The sequence below is a fragment of the Rhincodon typus genome, chromosome 42 (assembly GCF_021869965.1).
Source record: "Rhincodon typus isolate 14 chromosome 42, sRhiTyp1.1, whole genome shotgun sequence".
NCBI lineage: Eukaryota > Metazoa > Chordata > Chondrichthyes > Orectolobiformes > Rhincodontidae > Rhincodon > Rhincodon typus.
In genome coordinates this window covers 8728345-8747460 of record NC_063373.1, presented here as the reverse complement: position 1 = coordinate 8747460, position 19116 = coordinate 8728345, and the positions used below count along the sequence as shown (strand labels likewise).

Below are 19116 nucleotides of genomic sequence, written 5' to 3'. Positions count from 1 at the left end.
CCTACAAATTACCAGAATCATTGGGCTCAATTTCACAACATGCTTTTCTGTTTTTGTGGATTTTGCCTCTTTTTCTAATCAACATGTTCAGAGATGTTATCACATGCCTCTGGAGCAGGTGCGACTTAAATCCAGGCCTTCCTGGTCCAGGGCAGGGACACTACCACTGCGCCACAATTAAGAGGGTGGAGGTAAAAGATATTTCTTTCATTTGATAAGGTAATGGTGGGTTGATGAATTGACCAAAGATGAATAACTTCACACTGCAAAAGCTATCCATCTGCCCAGTTGTGCTGTAGACCAAATTGCCCTGAAGCCTCTTTATTTGCTCCTCCCTAGTTTTGTGTAATTAACCAACCTGAGAATATTGCTTGAAATATTATTTGATTCCCTTAGCTAAACTGTTGGCAAATTTCGAATAGCTGGGGCCCAAGCACTGATCCTTGAGGTACTCCACTTGTCACCACCTCTGTTCCAAAAAAGACTCATTTATTCCTGCTAACCAGACAAACATTCCAGGTGAAGCATTGATTTACCTGTACTCCATTCAACCTAGTCTACTGTATTTGCTGTTCACAGTGGGGTCTCCTCTACATTGGGGAGATGAAATGCAGACTGCCATGGACTTCCTGCAGTGTGGAAATAGGCCCTTCAGCCCAACAAGTCCACACCGACTCTTGGAGCATCACACCCAGACCCATCCCCATATAACCCACTTAATCTATACAGCTGAACACCATGGGCAATTTAGCATGGCCAATCCACCCAGCCTGCACATCTTTGGACTGTAGGAAACCCATGCAGACATGGGAAGAATGTGCAAACTCCACACAGACAGTTGCCTGAGGGCGGAATTGAACCTGGGTTCTTGGTGCTGTGAGGCAGCAGTGCTAACCACTGAGCCACTCCAGACTGAGTAACTGCTTTAAAGAACACCTACATTCTGTCTGTGAAAATGACTCCGAGGGTCCAGTTGCCTGCCATTTCAACACACGGTGTTCTTGCAGCAAACTTTTGGTCACAGTCCTGCTGCAGTGTTCCAGCGAACCCTAGCACAAGCTCGAAGAACAGCATCTTATTTTCTGCTTGAGGACCCCGCAGACTCTGGGACTCAACGTCAAATTCAATACTTTAGCGCCTGACTCCATCTCCCCTGTTATTTACCCAAACCCAGACCCAGTCTGGTTATAGGTTGCTTTTAACACACCAAACCCATTTGCACCCACTCTGGAGCCTGTTACCACATTACATTAGGGATGACACGATGGCTCAGTTGTTAGCACTGCTGCCTCACAGTGCCAAGAACCCAGGTTCAGTTCCACCCACGGGCAACTATCTGTGTGGAGTTTGCACATTCTCCCCGTGTCTGTGTGGGGTTTCCTCCGGGTGCTCAGGTTTCCTCCCACAGTCCAAAGATATGCAGGGTAGGTGGATTGACGGTGCTAAACTGCCCATAGTGCTCAGGGATGTGTAAATTAGATGGATTGTAGGGGGATGGGTCTGGGTGGGGTGCTGTGAGTGTCGGTGTGGACTTCTGGACCAAAAGGTCTGTTTCCACACTGTAGGGATTCTATGAAGTCCCTGCACTACTGGCTCACATCTTAAAATCCTAAGACAGATAGCTACAGAGGTAGAGAATGCATTGGTTGCAATTTTCCAAAAATCCTTAGATTGTGGAAAAGTTCCAGAGGATTATAATATTGCAAATGTAACAGTTTATTTAAAAAGGGAAGAAAACCCCTGAAATTTGAGTGAAATCAGCTATCGAAATAAGGTAGACTTTCAACCAAACGGGTAGCCATGCCCCTACTCACTCCGATTGTTGGAAGACCAGCCGGCCACACTCGGCCCTCCAGCCCCGCCCCCTCTTTCCTATTGGTCAATCGGCACGGCCCGCCACCGAGTATGCGCAGTGCCGACGCGGAGCTCCGCTGAGAGAGTCGGGTGGAAATTCCTGGCGGAACGTACCGCAGTCAGGTTCGCGGACAAGACTGAATAGAGGTGGGAGGATGGATTCGAAGGTTTTACAAATATGTTGAGAACGCTTTAAAGTCCGAACGGGAAGTCACCGACGCGACGTTTGAGCCGGCAACGGATGCTCGCTCGTCCTTTGTCGGCGGTAAGTCCCCAGGTTGGGTGGTGGATCAGCGGCCGCCATCTTCAAGGAGGCCGTTGGGAGAAGTGCGCAAGCTCAATGTAGCGAGCCAATCAGGAGAAATTCCATATGTACTCTGTTGTTTCAACGATTCATTCAACCTGGGGGGAGAGAGAGAGCGCGCAAGCGCAAGAATACCTATGTCATGGAGAAACTGGAAATGGGAGGGATGTGGCCAAGCATTTGCTTATCCATCTCTGCTGGAAAACCATCAACACATTCATACTGGGTGATGGGTGAGGCATTTATTTGCTGTGTATATGTGTGAAGGGATTTACTCAGTTGTCCTTTCTCAGAGCTGCAATCAGAAGAAGGGTCATAGAATAGAATCGTAGAATCCCTACGGTGTGGAAGCAGGCCATTCGGCCCATCGAGTCCGCACTGACCCTCTGAAGAACATCCCACCCAGACCCAACCCCGACCTTATCCCTGCATTTCCCACCTTAGACACTGTGGGTAATTTAGTATGGCCAATCCTCCTAATCTGCACATCTTTGGACTGTGGGAGGAAACCGGAGCACCCGGAGGAAACCCATGCAGACACGGGGAGAATGTGCAAACTGCACACAGACGGTCTCTGGTGCTGTGTTGCAGCAGTGCTAACCACTGTGCACCCAAGATGTTAATTCTGCTTTCTCCCTGCAGATGCTGCCAGATATGCTGTGTTTTTCCAGCAATTTCTGTTTTTGTTTCTGATTTCCAGCATTGGTACTCCTTTGGTGTTTTTGTTCACATTTACTCAGTTACCTGGCCAGTGGTCACACCAGTGAATTCATACTGAGGAGAAACTTTTCAGCTGCACTTTGGTCGGTAGTGAGGGGTTGTTACGTCCTAATTGTGCACCAATACACTTGCAATGGGGAGAGGCCATTCACCTGCTTTGACTGCAGGAATGGATTCATTTAGTCTTGCAATCTGCTGAGACACCAATGAGGAAATGCTTTAAAATTTCTGAGGAGTTGATGCACCTTCAACATATTCACAATGACAAGAGACAGTTCAGGTGTTCTTACTGTGGACTGGGTTCAGACAATCGTCTGACCTCGCTAAAACCAGCGAATTCACACTGACAAAAGGTCAACTACCCACTCTGAGTGTGGGAAGGGATTCACTCAGTCATACGTACTGTTGAGTCACGAGCAGGTTCAGAAGTAACTGTAGTAATTGGATTTTGCTGTTAATCATCTCAATGTTTATCATGGTCTGCTTCTGCTGATGTTTATCATGTCTAGTTATACAAAATTCTTATGGTGCAGAAAGAGGCATTTCAGTCCATAGTGTCTGCACCAGCTGTCTGACAATTATGCTTGCTTTCTTCTTCTTGTGTTATTCTTCTGCCTTTTTCCTCTAATCCTGCATATTGTTTCTGTTTATCATCTAATACCCTCTTGAAATCTCAGTGGAATCTGCCTACACCATAATTCCAGGCAGTGTATTTTAGACCTAATTACTTGATGTGAAAAAAGTTTTGCTCGTTTTATGTTAGCCCCTTTTGCAAAACACTTAACAACTGTGCCCTTTTAGTTCACAATTCTTTTACAAGTGGGAACAGTTTTTCCCTGTTTACCCTACAGACTTGTGATTTTGAAAAAATGTAACAAATGTCCTCTTTTTTTCAAGAGAAACATTCCCAGGTACTCCAATTTGCCCTCATAACTGAAGATTTTCATACTGGAAGAATTCTTGTAAACCCCTTCTGCACTCTCTTCAGTGCATTCACGTTCTTCCTTTAGTATGGCATTTGAAACTAAACACGGTATTCCAGTTGGGGTCTAATTAATGTCTTAATAAGTTCATCACAACTTCCCTATTCTTGTACTCTATATTCCTATCAATAAATCATAAGACCATAAGATATAGGAGCAAAATTAGGCCATTCAGCCCACCGAGTCTCTTCCCCCCCACCATTGGATCATTTTCTTTCTCAACCCCATTCTCCTGCCTGCTCCCTGCAACCTTTGATTTCCGTACTAATCAAGACTTATCTATCTCGGTCTTAAATACACTCAGTGACTTGGCCTCTACAGCCTTCTGCAGCAATGAATTGCACAGATTCACCAAGCTCTGGCTGAAGGAATTCCTCATCATTTCAGTTCTAAAGGGTTGTTCATTCGATCTCAGGCTGTGCCCTTGTGTCCTAATCACTCATTGAGTTATACTGCATGGAAACAGATCCTTCGGTCCAGCTAGTCCATGCCAACTATGTTCCCAAACTAAACTAGTCCCACCTGCCTGTGTTTGACCCATATCCCTCCAAACCTTCCTTATTCGTGAACTTATCCAAATGTCTTTTAAACGTAACTGTACCTGCATCCACATTTTCTCTGGCAGTTCATTCCACGTACTAACAACGCTGTTTAAAAAAAAAAGTCACCCTTGTGTCCTTTTTAAATCTTTCTCCTCTCACCTTAAAAATATGCCCCCTAGTTTTGAACTCTCCCACTTAGGGAAAAGACCTTTGCTATTCACCTTATCTATGCCCCTCATGATTTTATAAACCTCTATGAGGTCACACCTTGAATCCCAACCTGTTTAGCCTTTGCTTGTCAGACAGTCCTTCCAAATCAGAGATTGTACCCTCTCTGAACTGCTTCTGGTGATATTTTTCCTTAAATAAGTGGACCAAACAGTACTCCAGTTGTGGCCTCACCAGCATCCTGTACAGTTGCAGTAAGACTTCCCTAGTCTTATAGTCCAGCCCTTTTGAAATAAAGGTCAACATTCCATTAGCCTTCCTGACTACCTGTTGCACGTGTATTAACTTTTCCGTGTTTCATGTACAAATACCCCCAGGTCCCTTTGTGTTGCAGTTTTCTGCAGAATTTCTCCATTTAAATAATGTTTTGTTCTTTCATTTCCCTTCCAAAATGAACAACTTCACATTTTCCCACATTATACTCCATTTATCAACTGTTTTCCCACTTACTTAACCTATTAATATCTCACTCGACTGTTTAAATCCCTGTCGCATTCCGCCTTTCTATCTATTTTTGTGTCATCTGCAAATTTGGCTGCAGTATATTCACTTCCTTCTTCCAAGTCATTAATTTGTATTATAAATAGTTGTGCTCCTGGCACTGATTCCCATGGAAGCCCACTGGTCACAGGTAACTACCCTGAAAAGCTTATTTCACACATTTTTACAGATTCTTGTGGAATTTCCTTTTGTGCTGTCTGTCGATTTACTTACAATATTAGATTGTCTATTTTAGTCCACTTTGTTTCAGATCCCAAATCTTGCTAGTTGAATGTAGGCCAGGAAACCAGAGTGAACATATGGAACAGGAGGGCTGATAGGGTCCAGTAGCCAAAACAAAAGATAGACGTGAGGAAGAAGCTGGATAGGATAATGAGAATTCATGTAAACATATAAATAAGGAGCAGGCTGTTCTGTCTGTGGTCTCAATTCCACATTCTTGCCTCTCTCTGATAATTTTTGATCCCTTGTTAACCATAAAAGTATTCAATGATCTTACCACCACTGCTCTGAGGGAGAGTTCTAAAGCCACACAATCCTCAGAAAACAATTCCTTCTCCCCTCAGTCTTAAGTGAGAGACTTCTTATTTTTAAAATATTGTCCCCTTGATCTAGACTTTCGCACGAGAGAAAAATGCTCTATTCAGTTCCGTCAGATTAAAACATCTTTCGACCGTAGGTAGGAAATTAGAATTGGTCAAACCTTTCCGAAAACTTGATCTGGGATTACAAAATACATGATGGCTTATCAAAATTTCCAATTTTAATGCAATTATTTTTGATTTCATTTGTATAAAATGAAAATAAACACTGAGATCAAACTGTTAGATATTATTGTAAGTTCTCACCTGTATTATTAGGACAACTTGAATGACCCAAATACATTTTAGGGTGATTGTCAGAATACACAGTTGCCAGATATTTCAGGGTTTCCTCATTTGCCACTGTTGAAAACAGATTATGTTATATGCAGGCATTAGAGGAGTGATGAGATAGTTTTCTACCTTTACAACATACAGCAAAACATTTCCGAAACGTAAGAATTTTTGTGCTTTCTCCCCCACATGAGAGCCCGTCAAATAAATTTTGTTTGCAAATAACAACATCTGAATACATTATAATGAACAATTACTGATTACAGATTTTTTGGAATGCACAATGTTAGACCTCCCATTTCCAACCAGATTTGGCTCTTTGGGCCTTACTGCTTTTCATTGTCCCTCACATTCCACAATGAACCATCAAAAGAAAAGAAACAAGCAGTACATCCTATTACCAGTAAGTTGTAACAGATTGTAAAAAGACTGCAGATAGATAGATAAAAATGCAACAAGCAAAACCTTTAGTATTTATTTTGAAAATTGTAGCTTTTCAGGAATCTCGATATATAAACTTTGCTATGCATTCACTAATATAGGATGCAGTTACTTTGATCTCCATTGTTCTAAAGATGCCAATGTGCAGTTGGCTGTATATAAAAAAAAAATGGTCAGGTGGTTCCAGTCTGACTGCAGGTTTCATCGGTTTTCCAAAACCAATCTATTTACAACAGCAATAAGTTCAAGAACCCTGGATGCCTAAGACAACTCAGTACTGGATAAAGAAGAGGAGTACGGCTTTTAGCAAGTCCAAAGGGAGCAATTCAGCTGCGCCCCTTAGAGAAACACAGGAAGTGCAAGAGAGAACTTAAAGCAATTAGAAGAGCAAAATGGGGGCATAAGAAAGAACTTATGAACAGATTTAGGGAGAATCCTAAAATATTTTATCAATACATTAAAGGGAAGAGATTAACCAGGGAAAGAGTCAGGCCCATGAAGAATTAAGGAGGAAATCTATGTGTGAAGCCGCAGGATATTGGAAGGGTGTTGAATGAATACATCTCTCCATTCTTTACTGTGGAAAAGGAGAACGTAGGTACAGAATTCAGAGATTGTGAGGAACTTGCACAGTTTGACATAGGAAATGGGGAGATATTGGAGGCTCTGTCAGGCTTAAAAACAGACAGATCCCCTGGCATGGATGAATTGCATCACAAGCTGCTGTGGGAGGCAAGGCAGGAAATTGCAGGGGCCCTGACACACATTTTTAATTCCTCTCTAGCCACAGGGTAAGTGCCAGAGGATTATAGGACACCTAATGTGGTTCCAGTTTTTAAGAGGGATGATAGATAGTGAACCAGAAAATTACAGACTGGTGAGTCTCATACAGTGGTCGGGAACCTTTTGGAGAAAATGTTGATGGAGCGAATTAATATCCACTTGGAAAGGTATGAATTAATTAGGAACAGACAGCATGGCTTTTTCAAAGGGAGGTCATGCCTAACAAATTTGTTACAATTTTTTGAAAGTGTGATCAAATGTGTGGATGAGAGAAGTTCAGTTGATGTAGTTTATATGGATTTTAGCAAAGTTTTTGACAAGATCCCAAATAGGAGACTGATGGAGAAGGTAGAACTGGGAGAATTGAGGGAATCTTGGCAAAATGGATCAAAAACCAGCTTAGTAATAGGATACAAAAAGTAGTGGTAAAAAACTGTTTGAGTGACTGGAGGCCAGTGTCCAGTGGTGTACCTGGGACCCTCATTGTTTCTAATAAACGTAAACGATATAAATGAAAATGTGGGGGAAATGTTAAGCAAATTTGCAGATGACACCAAGATTGGTAGAGTGGTTAGTAGCGAAAAAGATGGTTGCATGTTAGAGGAAGATATAGGCACGTTGGTTAGACAGGCAGACGGTAGCATATGGTACTTAGCCCTGATTTATGCCAGGGGATGCACTTTGGAAGAAGAAACAAGATGAGGAAATATTTAATGAATGACAGGAACCTGCAGAGCTTAGAGGAACAGAGGGATCTTGGGGTCATTATTCACAGATCCCTGAAGTCAGCAGAGCACGTGAAAACAATAGTTAAGAAGGCATATGGGACACTTGCTTTCATCAGTCATGGAATAGAGTACAAGAGGAAGGGTAATGTTGAAATTGTACAGAGCGTTGGTTAGGTCAGAACTGAAGTACTGTTTGCAGTTCTGTCACCTCACTGTAGGAAGGATGTGATAGCATTAGGTATAGTGGAAGCTCATGAGGATGTTGCCTGGAATGGAGAAATTGAGTTACAAGGAAAGATTAAATAGGCCTGGATTGTTTTCTTTAGACCGAAGAAGACTGAGGTGGGGAACATGAGTGAGGTGTATAACATTATAAGGAGTATTGGCAGGGTGAATACAGAGCAGCTGTTCCCATTGGTTGAGGGATCAATCATGAGAGGGCTTAGTTTTAGGGTAAGGGGCAGGAGATTCGGAGTTTTAGGAAATACTTTTTCACTCAGTGGGTGGTGGGAATCTGGAATGCACTGCCTGGGAAGGTAGTGGAGGCTGGAAACCTTACAACCTTTAAAAAAGATTTGAATGAGTACTTCAAATATCAACATTCAAGGATAGATGACAAGTGCAGTAAATTTGGATTAACTGACTTTTAGAGGTAATTATGCCAGTGCAGGCTTAATGGGCTGAAGGGGCTTTTTTGCACTGTAATAATCTCATAAGAGACCAGGCTCTGAATCTTGAACAATGAGCAGGAGGTGGTGTCGGGGACAGGTATTTATAGATCTGAGGAAATGGAAGGAGAAGTAATATTTCACAGAAACTAGAATGATCTGATTTGAATTTCTATCATGCCATGATTAGAATAGCTAGGTGGTTGTTTTTGACCAGCACAGACATGATGGGCCAGAGGGCCTTTTTGTGTATTGTAGATCTCTGTGATTCTATGATGAACTGAAAGTGATGATACTTCGGGTGATACTAAGGTAAAGCTGGGTGATGTCAGTGAACATGTAACAGCTGACACTGTTTCCAATGGTGTCATTGTTGGGAGTATGTTGATCAACAAATAAGAGGAAGCCAAGGCTGGATCCTTTGGGGACACCAGAGGAAACTGTGTGGGAGGGGAGTACATTAGTCTGTGCTACGATTGGGTAGAGAAGAAATGGAGCAGGAGAGAACTGTCCCACGCAGCTGAATGAAACTGGAGAGGTGTTGGAACAATTAAAATGAAAATACTGTGGATTCTAGAAATCTGGAAGAAGCCCAGGAATGCTTGAGAAATTCAGCATCTGTGAAAAGAGAGAAACCATTAATGTTTTGAGTCCCATTTGACTGTTCTTCAGAACTGGGGCATAACGTTGTGGCCAACCTTTTGAAAGCCTACAAAAGCTGAGTTGCAGTCAGAAGGCATAGTTCGTGCTTTTGATAACAGATGCTTGGGCACTGTGGCAGGGACAGAAACCCGATTGGATGCATTCAAACATGGAGTTCTGGGAAGGATGTGCACAGATTTTACAGGTGAAACATTTTTCAAGGAAACAAAATGGAGGTTGGATAAGGGACAGTAGTTTGCAAAGAGGAGTTAAATGTCTTTTTTTAAAGACTGTGGTATTGGCCATTTAAAGGAGAGAGGGACTGTACCTGGTAAGAGCACCATTTACAGCATAGGATACTGACTGCTCAGAAATTCAGCAAATAGTTTGATCTCTCAGAAGTTGGGCCCATGGATAAAATGAGCTCTGAGAGACCATGAAAAGAAAACAGAGAAACACAGAGAAATGATCTAAGTTTTAGGACTCAGACAAGAAGGAACTTTAGACAGTTTGGTCCAGTGAGCAAATAAGAGGGTAGGAAGTAGCAGAGGTAGCTGATTTGATTGTTTGAATTTTAGTGGTAAAGAAACTGCATGAGCTCCTTGGTGGAGATGGCAATGGAGGAGAAAGTGAAGAAGGAAAGCCTTCAAAAGTAATGAGCTTGTGTTCAATATTTAAAAGGAGCAAAACATTTTATTTGACCGTAATCAGAATATTAATCAGTATAATTGGGCTGAAGTTTATTAAAATCAGTAGCCATGTCCAATAAACATGGTTCAGTCCAGATTGTTGATTAACAAAAGAAAATGTCACTGTAGTCATTTGTGAACTTGCTGGTAACTCAGCAAGTGAATCTCTTCCCATAGTCAGACCAGGTGAATGCTCTTACACCACAGTGAATTTGCCGGTGTATCAGAAAGTCAAATGGATTAATGAATCACTTCCTACACTCTGGACAGGGGAATGCTCTGTCCCCAGTGTGAAATCACTAGTGTCTCATCAGGCGAGATGACTCACTGAATTCCTTCCCACGCTTGAGGCAGGTGAAGGACCTCTCCCTAGTGTGAACTTGCTTGTGCTTCAGCAGATCAGATGAATTAATGAATCCCTTTGACATTCAGGGCAGGTGCATGGTCTGTTCAGAGAGCATATTGCTGGTGTGTGTGTGCTCAGATTGAATCAGGCAGTAAATCTTTTTCTACACACAGGATGCAAAAACAGTTTCTCCACAGTTCAGCGTGCTGGTGTACTGTGAGATCAAGTGATTACTTGAAACTATTTCCACAACGAGAGCACACAAAGGGTCTTTCATCAGAGTGAAGATGTTGGTGAAGCATGAGTACCCCCAGAACTTCTACAAAACTCTTTGCAATTTGGACATTTAAAAGATCTCTTGTCTGTATGAACTTGCTGGTGTGTCAGCACGTGGGATGACTGAGTGAATTCCATCCCATAGTCTGAGGAACAAAAACAAAGTTGGTGGAAAAGCTCAGCAGGTCTGGCAGCATCTGTGGAGGAGAAAACAGAGTTAACATTTCAGGTCTGCTGACCCTTCCTCAGAACCATTGTGCCTGTGATGGGTTTCCAACTAAGGTGGGCATTTTAAACCTGGGCCACAATCCTCACATTTCCAAGCTTTCTCCATGTGCGGGTGCCCTTGAAACTCTGTTGGATAGATGATTAGTTCCACGCAGACAGCACATGTACAGTTTTTCTCTGCTGTGTTGTTTTTACGGTTGTAAAAATAGTTAAAGCTCTTTCCATAGTCAGTACTCTGTAACACTCACGTCTGTGTTGGTATTTTTCCAGTATTGCTGATGTTTGAAATCTGTTCCCACATTCGGAGTAGGGAAAATTTTCTCCTTTCACATTGCCATGTCGATGATATCCAGGTCCTGAGTGACCCTACTATTATGCTTGGTTAGTGTTTTGTTTCCGTAAATCCTTCCCTCCTCACACCCTGCAAAAAGAGTTTGCAGAAGGGATCATCACCCTGTCAGTGAAGGATGGGGGTTCAGAGCAAACAATCCCAGTTTGGGTCAACATTTGCTCCTCCTCTTGTTCGCGGACAGAGCCTGAGCCCCTTCAACCGCCGCCGCTGGAGCCTCGGGTCTATATGGTATGTTTCTGAAGTCACCAAACCTATGTTTGGGATCTGACCCTGCTCACGCGCCGCGCCCGATACCGATACGGTATTGATACTGGGCATGCGCAGAACAATGTCTCTACTGCGTCTACCTGCTAGTGACCAGCTACAGCCTGGCGCGTGGTGTCCGAGTGATTGATGGCAGACCTTGGCCAATAGGAGGAGGACGTAGAGCTGGAGTATCGGCCCTCCAAACCAATCAAAGTGGAGGGGCGGGGGCTGAAGGGCAGCTCGAGCAAACCCTTTTCGAATGGTCAGACAGGGAAACTGGGAGGTTTTACAAGCTTGGACCATTCTCACTAGATAGTGCAGTATTAAATCATTAGGAAATTGATGGGAGAATTGAAGAAATGATGGGGAAGCAGATCACAATGATTTAGATATTCTAACCAATTTATACGAGTCAAATAAGAAGGTTAATTTCACGAATCTATAAGCGAGTGCTAATGGCGCTATTTTTACCTAAGATGCCTTGCGGACTTGAACATGCCCTATTCGTTGAACAACAGGAGGTAGCAAGAACTGCAGATGCTGGAAGTCAGAGTCGATACAGTGTGGAGCTGAAGGAGCACAGCAGGTCAGGCAGCATCAGAGGAGGAGGAAAGTCGACTTTTCGGGTCGGGATGCTTCATCAGGACTGGGAAGGGGGCTCAGATATAGATTGGGGGGGTGCGGGCGGGGGGAACGTAAGTGGGGTAGTCATAGGTGGATTCAGGTTGGTTGTGGAGATTGTTCAACGGGAAGGGTGGGGCGGATAGGTGACAAGGAAGATGGATAGGTTGTGTTAGGTCAAGGAGGCAGGGATGGGAGGGAGGATGGGAGGGCGGGCTAGGGATGAGGCTGGGGATGGGGAGATTTTGAAGCTCGTGAATTTTATGCTGAGGCCATTGGGCTGTAAGGTCCTGAGGTGGGATTCACCTGTATGTCTTCTAACCTGGTCGACTGCATTCATTGCTCCCGATGTGGTTTCCTCTACATCAGAGAGACCAAGCGCAGACTCAGTGACTGATTCGTGGAGCATTTGCACTCTGTACGCTCCAGGTAACACCACCATCCAGTTGCCAGCCATTTCAACTCACCTGCCCGTTCCCTTGGTGAAATGTCCATCGTGGGCCTCCTCCAATGTCACAATGTGTGGACTCGCTCAACGGCAGGCTGGCTGGCACGCAGGCGCAGTGTGGGTTGTGTCACGGGCATGCGCAGTGTCACTTCGATGAGAGCTGAGAGGCACTCGGAGCCACTTTTCCTCAGCGGCGGCGATCGGCGGGAGAAAGGGGAGGAGCGGAGACGGTACTTGGTAGTGCGGTGAGAAGAGGGCAGCGGGGAGACTAAACACCTCGCGTAGCCCGCAAACCCCAAATAAAAACGTTCAGGCCTCGTGTTGCGGGGCTTTATGCCGGGACGAGGCCCCTGGTCCGGGTCCGCCATTCTTGCTGAGCGGACAGGGCTTGGGCGGGGCTTCGGTGTGGCCGTGTATGAGGCCCAGGTACAACTGGGCGCATGCGCGGCTATCTCGTGCGCGAATGTTGTGATGTTACTGGAGATGACTCAGCAATAGTCGGCGTGAATGAGGAGACCGGCAGCAGAGGGTGGGTGATCTCAATTACGGGGAGATTGCGGGAAATGTTAGGGTTAAGAGGACTAGGGAAAATGGTGAAATGATGAGAGTTTCAGAAGCTGAGTCGCTGAGGTGGAAATTAGGTGGTTTGGTGTGATGATACTGACCTGCGGTTGACAATCTCCATTTGAGGTGCACGGAGGATTCCGAACAGTCGGTTTCAGCATCATGCGGTTTCCCAGGGAAGAGAGATTGGGTTGGCTGCTGGGGAATGGAGTTCATAACGGACTGAAGACAGTGACTTTCATTCTCCTAATATTTAGTTGAAGAAAGTCACTGTTCTGGATGTCCGAGAGGTCAGGATAGTCTTGGAGAGGTCTGCATTGATTTTACAAGGATCTGCAACCCTGATTCCTTTGAGGTGGTGGAGATTGAGGATTTCGGAGGCCCTGTCAAATTTCTGGACATGTTATAGATACTGTATGTGTAACATTCCTTCTCCTTTGTCCCCTGCTTCTCCCACTTCCCACGTGTGTCTCTCCTTTTTACAGCTATGTCTCTCTTTTTTTTTGTCCCTGCTCCATACAGGTCCTACAGCCTTTTGTAGGCCAGATGAGGCAGCAGGTTTACTTTTCCTGATTGACAGAAGCTCAACTGGGGTTAAATCTAATATGACAATCCAGCAGCTTTCGTGCTCGTTTTTCCCAAGCGCTGGCCCCACAAATTGCCAGATTCACTCAGTACAATTTCACAACCTGACTTGTTTTTGTGGTTTTCTCTGTCATTCATCTTTGTTTCTGTTTTAAATTAATTTCACAGGCCTATGAGAAGGAAGAATTTGCAGTCAGGAAGCTGAAACCAAGCATCATATCGTGGTCTGATGGAGTCACCAAATTTATCACAACCTGAATATCAGCATGTTTTAAACATGGAAGCAAAAAGCACCATTCAGAGTGGGGAGAAGAGACTCATGTGTTCTGTATGTAGAAAAGGCTTCAGCCAATCAACTGGCCTCAAGAACCACAAATGCAGTCACACTGGGGAGAAACTGTGGAAATGCAGGGATTGTGAGAAAGGATTCAGTCACCGTTATGCGCTGAAAATTCATCAACGTATTCACACTGGGGAGAGGCCTTTCATCTGCTTCAAGTGTGGGAAGGGATTCACTAAGTTATCCACCCTGCTCACACACCAGCGAGTTCACAGTGAGGAGAGACCTTTTAAATGTACGGACTGTGAGAAATACTTTAAAAGTTCCAGTGATCTGATGTCCCATCAATGTGTTCATACTGAAGAGAAAAGGTTCAGATGCTCTCACTGCGAGGCTGGCTTCAAGTGGTCATCTCAACTCACCGTGCATGAGCGTATTCATACTGGGGAGAGGCCATTCACCTGCTCTGAATGTGGAACTGGATTCACTCAGTCGAATCACGTCAAGGCACACCAGCAGGTTCACACTGAGGCGAGACCTTTTAAATGCCCAAAGTGCAAAAAGTGCTATAAAAGTTCAAGCCATCTGCAGTCCCATCAACGTGTTCACACTGATGAGAGACCTTTTAAATGTTCACAGTGCAGTAAGTGCTTTAAAAGTTCCAGGGAACTGCTAGTCCATCAACGTGTTCACACTGACGAGAGACCTTTCACGTGCTCCCATTGTGGAACTGGGTTCAAGAGGTCATCTCAACTTACCATACACCAGCGTCTTCACACTGGGGAGAGGTCATTTATCTGCTCTGAATGTGGGCAAGTATTCATTCGGTTCTCCACCCTGTTGACACACCAGCGAGTTCATTCTGGAGAGAGGCCATTCACCTGCAATGTGTGTGGGAAGGAATTCATTGAGTCATCCCAACTCACGGCACACCAGAGAGTTCACACTGAGGAGAGACCTTTCAAATGTCCAGACTGTGGGAAGTATTATAAAACTTCCAGGGAATTGAAGTTACACCAACGTATTCACACTGATAATAGACCATTCAGGTGCTCCCACTGTGGGACTGGGTTTAGATGGTCATCTCATCTCACTGCACATGAGCGTACTCACACTGGAGAGAGACCGTTCACCTGCTCTGAGTGTGGGAAGGGATTCACTCAGAAAATCCACTTGATGACACACCAGCGAGTTCACACTGAGGAGAGACCTTTTAACTGTGCAGACTGTGGGAAGTGTTACAAAAGATCCTGGGATCTGATGCGTCATCGACGTGTTCACTCTGAGAGGCCTTTTAAATGCCCAGAGTGTAAGAAGTGCTTTAAAAGTTCTGACGAGTTGATGCTCCATCAACAATGTTCACACCAATGAGAGGCTGTTCAGGTGCTCTCACTGCAAGTCTGACTTCAGGCGATCATCTCAACTCTGTACATCAGTCAGTTCAGAATGGGGAGAGACCACCTAAGGCCTGTTGATGTCTATGTTCTCTAAGTTTCCATTGTTTAGATTTGAGATTCTAATTCCAGAATTAAGTATATCACATTTAAACTCGATTAAAAATTCTACAATATTATGATCACTAAATAGCAAAGTAATAGTTTTATACAATTCTAACATAACCTACCTGCTTTTAAACTCTATGCTAATAAAGGCAAATATCTCATATGCCTTTTTAAAAACTTTTATCCATTCTGTGACCTCAAGAGACAGGTGGACATGCACACTAATGTCCTTCTGATTCTCGGTGCTTCTCAGGATCCTTTATCATTTATTCCCTTGTTTGTCCTGCCCAAGTGCATCACCTCACCCATGAATGAATAAGAAAGAGGATAGGGGTGATATTTGGAAAGGATGTTGGTGGGAAAATGGTTTAAATTGCTGTTTATGTTATGGTAGTTCAAAATTGTCATATACGTACAAAGCCTTTTTTCTTTTGTGTAATAAACTTGTTTGTTTAGTTAAAAGAACATTGGCAGCGTCGTGTGAATATGTTCAGTGACAACCATCCTAACTAAACTGCAAAAATAAAACTTGTGCTCTATCAAGTCAGGTTTCATTGAGATCGAATTTGTTTTCCCATCAACTATGATTGTAAAATTGGAGAATGTGGGCAATCTCATTGGAACTTACAGAATGCTTACGGGGTGGACGTAGATGGGATTTCTCCCTTGGCTGTTGAGTCTCGAACCAAGAGACAACCTCAGAATAAGGGGTAGGCCATTTAAGAGCTGGTGAGGAGGACTTTTTCATTCAGGGGGATTCTCTATCCAGAAGGCTGTGGAGGCTCAATCATTGAGGATGATCAAAACAGAAATCAAGTATTCCTGGAAATGAATGACATAATGGGAAATGGGAATACTGCAGGAAATAAATGATGAGCTGTGATTCAGTTGAATGTTGGAGCAGGCACGGGGCTGAATAGTCCACTCCTGCCCTGTGTTGAAAGGCTTTCCCCATCTCCTCCGCCCTCAAGACCAACGACAAGTGAGGAGTTGATGGACTTTGTCACTAAGCGTGAGACCATTTGATTAGTTGCCTCTGCCTAGCCTTCTCTTTCCAAAGCTCAGCAGACCAAACTGCCTCTGAAATGCTTCTTTGAACCCTCAACTTGTGTCATTCTCCAATTTTTCTCCTATCTCCCATCATTCCCGTTCAGTGCTCAGCTTGTTCCTTCGACTCACATCTGAGTCCCTTAACCTGTCTAAACCACTGACCATCTAACTTTAATGTTCGCTGATATTGTTAATGGTTCTTTCTCTTCTCTCTCCCTTGGTTCTGACCCTCTCACCTTTCAATTCACAATCATCACCCATCCTGGGAAAAAAAACAATTCTTGACCTCATTTGACCTTTCCTATTTCTTGTCCAATGGACAACGTCCAAAAGTGCCATGTTATTTTACACATGTATACTGACAGTGCTCAACACCATCTCTTGATTTGATTTATTATTGTCACATGTACTGAGATACAGTGCAAAGTATTGTTTTGTGTGCTAACCAGAAAAATCACATCGTTAAGGAAATCTTATCAGTCAGGAAATGATATTGGGGAATTTGATGGCATCCCACCAGCGGAAAGCGGGGACACCAGTGACATGAGGGGGGATGCCAGCTACCAGTGGCTGGAGTGGGGACGCTGGGGACCCCAGCGATGCAGTGCAGAGCAGGGGCACACGGACCCAGGGTAGCGGGCTGATGAACTTCACTGGACTCCCTCAATAGTAAGAATATCCTTCCTCAGATTAGGAGACCAAAACTGCACACAATACTCAAGGTGTAGCCTCACCAAGGCCCTGTATAACTACAGCAAGACATCCCTATTCCTATAAACAAATCATCTCGCTATGAAGGTTGGCAAGCCATTAGCTTTCCTTGCTGCCTACTGCACCTCCATGCTAGCCTTCCATCATGACACCTAGGTCTCGTTGCACCTCACTTTTTCCTAAACTGCCACCATTCAGATAATAATCTGCCTTCCTGGTTTTGCCACCAAAGTGGATAACCTCACATATATCCACATTATGTTGTATTTACCCACTCAGCCAGCCTGTCCAAGTCACCCTGCAGCCTCTTAGCATCCTCCTCACAGCACACACTGCCACCCAGATTAATGTCGTCAGCAAATTTGGAGATATTGCTTTCAATTATTTCATCCAAATTGTTAATGTGTATTGTCAACAGCTGGGTGCCAGCACTGAACCCTACGGTACCCCACTCATCGTTGCCTGCCACTCTGAAAAGGACCCGTTTATTCCAACTCTTTGCTTCCTGTCTGCCATCCAGTTCTCTATCCACAATACATTACCTCTGATACCAGGAGCTTTAATTTCCCTTACTAATCTGTTGTGTGGAACCTCATCAAAAGCCTTTTGAAAATCTAGATACCAACATCTACTGATTCACCCTTGTCCACCTTACTGGTCACATCCTCAAAACATTCCAGAAGGTTTGTCAAGCTTTCCTTTAGTGTGTCCATGCTTATTGGACCGATTTGGTCACCGCTTTCCAAATGCTCAGTTTTACATCCTTAATAATTGACTCCAGCATTTTCCTTGCCATCAATGTCAGGCTAACTGGCCAATAATTCCCTGTTTTCTCTCTCCCTCCATTTTTAAAAGGTGGGATTACATTCGCTGCCCTGCAGTCCATTGGAACTCTTCCAGAGTCTATAGAATGTTGGAAAATGATCACCAATGCATCCACTATTTCTAGGGCCACTTCCTGAATTGAATTAGCTTTATTGTCGCATGTACTCTTTTGAGTACAGTGAAAAGTTTGTAAATCACCATTTACAGCACCATCTTAGGTACAAAGGTTCCTAGGTACGATCCTTAGTAACAGAATAGAGAAATGAAGAAAAAGGTTACACTGTAGCTATACACAGTGTGACCATAGATCAGAAAAAACGCGAAGCAAAGTGAAAAAGACAAACGTTACAGTCTCTCTCCAAAAGCTCTCTGCAGCAGACCAATGCAGGTGGCCTCCACATGGTCTGACTGTTGGCTACTGCCACGCTCTACACCGGTCCACTGCCATCACGCTCCTGCAGCAGCCTGCTACCCTGGGTCCGTGTGCCCTGCTCCGCACTGCATCGCTGGGGTCCGCAGCGCCCCCACTCCAGCCACTGATAGCTGGCGTTCCCCCCTCATGTCACTGGTGTTCCTGCTTTTGGCTGCTGGGATGCCATCAAATTCCCCAATACCATTTCCTGACTGATAAGATTTCCTTAAATTCCTCCTTCCTTGTATGAGCCTCTGTCCCCTAGCATTTCCCAACGGTTATGTTGTCCTCCTTAGTCAAAACAGATTCAAAGTATTTGTTCAACTGGTTGGCCATCTCTGTTGTCCATTATGAATTCATCTGATTCTAACTGTAAGGGACCTACATTTGTCTTCACCAGTCTTTTTCTCTTCACTTATCTATAAAAGCTTTTGCAGTCAATTTTTATGTTTTCCGCAAACTTCCTCTCATATTCTATTTTCTCCTTCCAAATTAAACCCTTTTGTCCTCCTCTGCTGAATTGTAAATTTCTCCCAGTCGTCAGATTTGCTGCGTTTTCTAGACAATTTAAATGCCTCCTTTTTGGCTTTAATATCGGTCAATGGGCCGAAAAATGGCAGATGGAGTTCAATCTGGATAAATGCGAGGTATTGCATTTTGGTACAACAACAACCAAGGGTAGGGCCTTGGGTAGTGTAGAATAGGGGGACCT

General features: G+C 44.1%; 1 protein-coding gene across 8 annotated transcripts; it reads left to right on the top strand.

Annotated features, from left to right (window-relative positions):
* Window positions 1–1907: 1907 nt before the first annotated feature.
* LOC125487562 (zinc finger protein 664-like) lies at window positions 1908–15949 on the top strand. Of its 8 annotated transcripts, none has more exons than XM_048619331.1 (3): window positions 1908–2119; window positions 11883–11992; window positions 13793–15949. In XM_048619331.1, the coding sequence occupies exon 3, from the start codon at window positions 13854–13856 to the stop codon at window positions 15273–15275; it is 1422 nt and encodes a 473-aa protein (XP_048475288.1). In that variant the 5' UTR covers window positions 1908–2119; window positions 11883–11992; window positions 13793–13853; the 3' UTR covers window positions 15276–15949. The 8 variants fall into 8 exon arrangements, with proteins under 8 accessions (XP_048475288.1, XP_048475287.1, XP_048475284.1 ...); XM_048619328.1 differs by having other exon boundaries at window positions 1954–2001; XM_048619330.1 differs by lacking the exon at window positions 11883–11992.
* Window positions 15950–19116: the final 3167 nt, after the last annotated feature.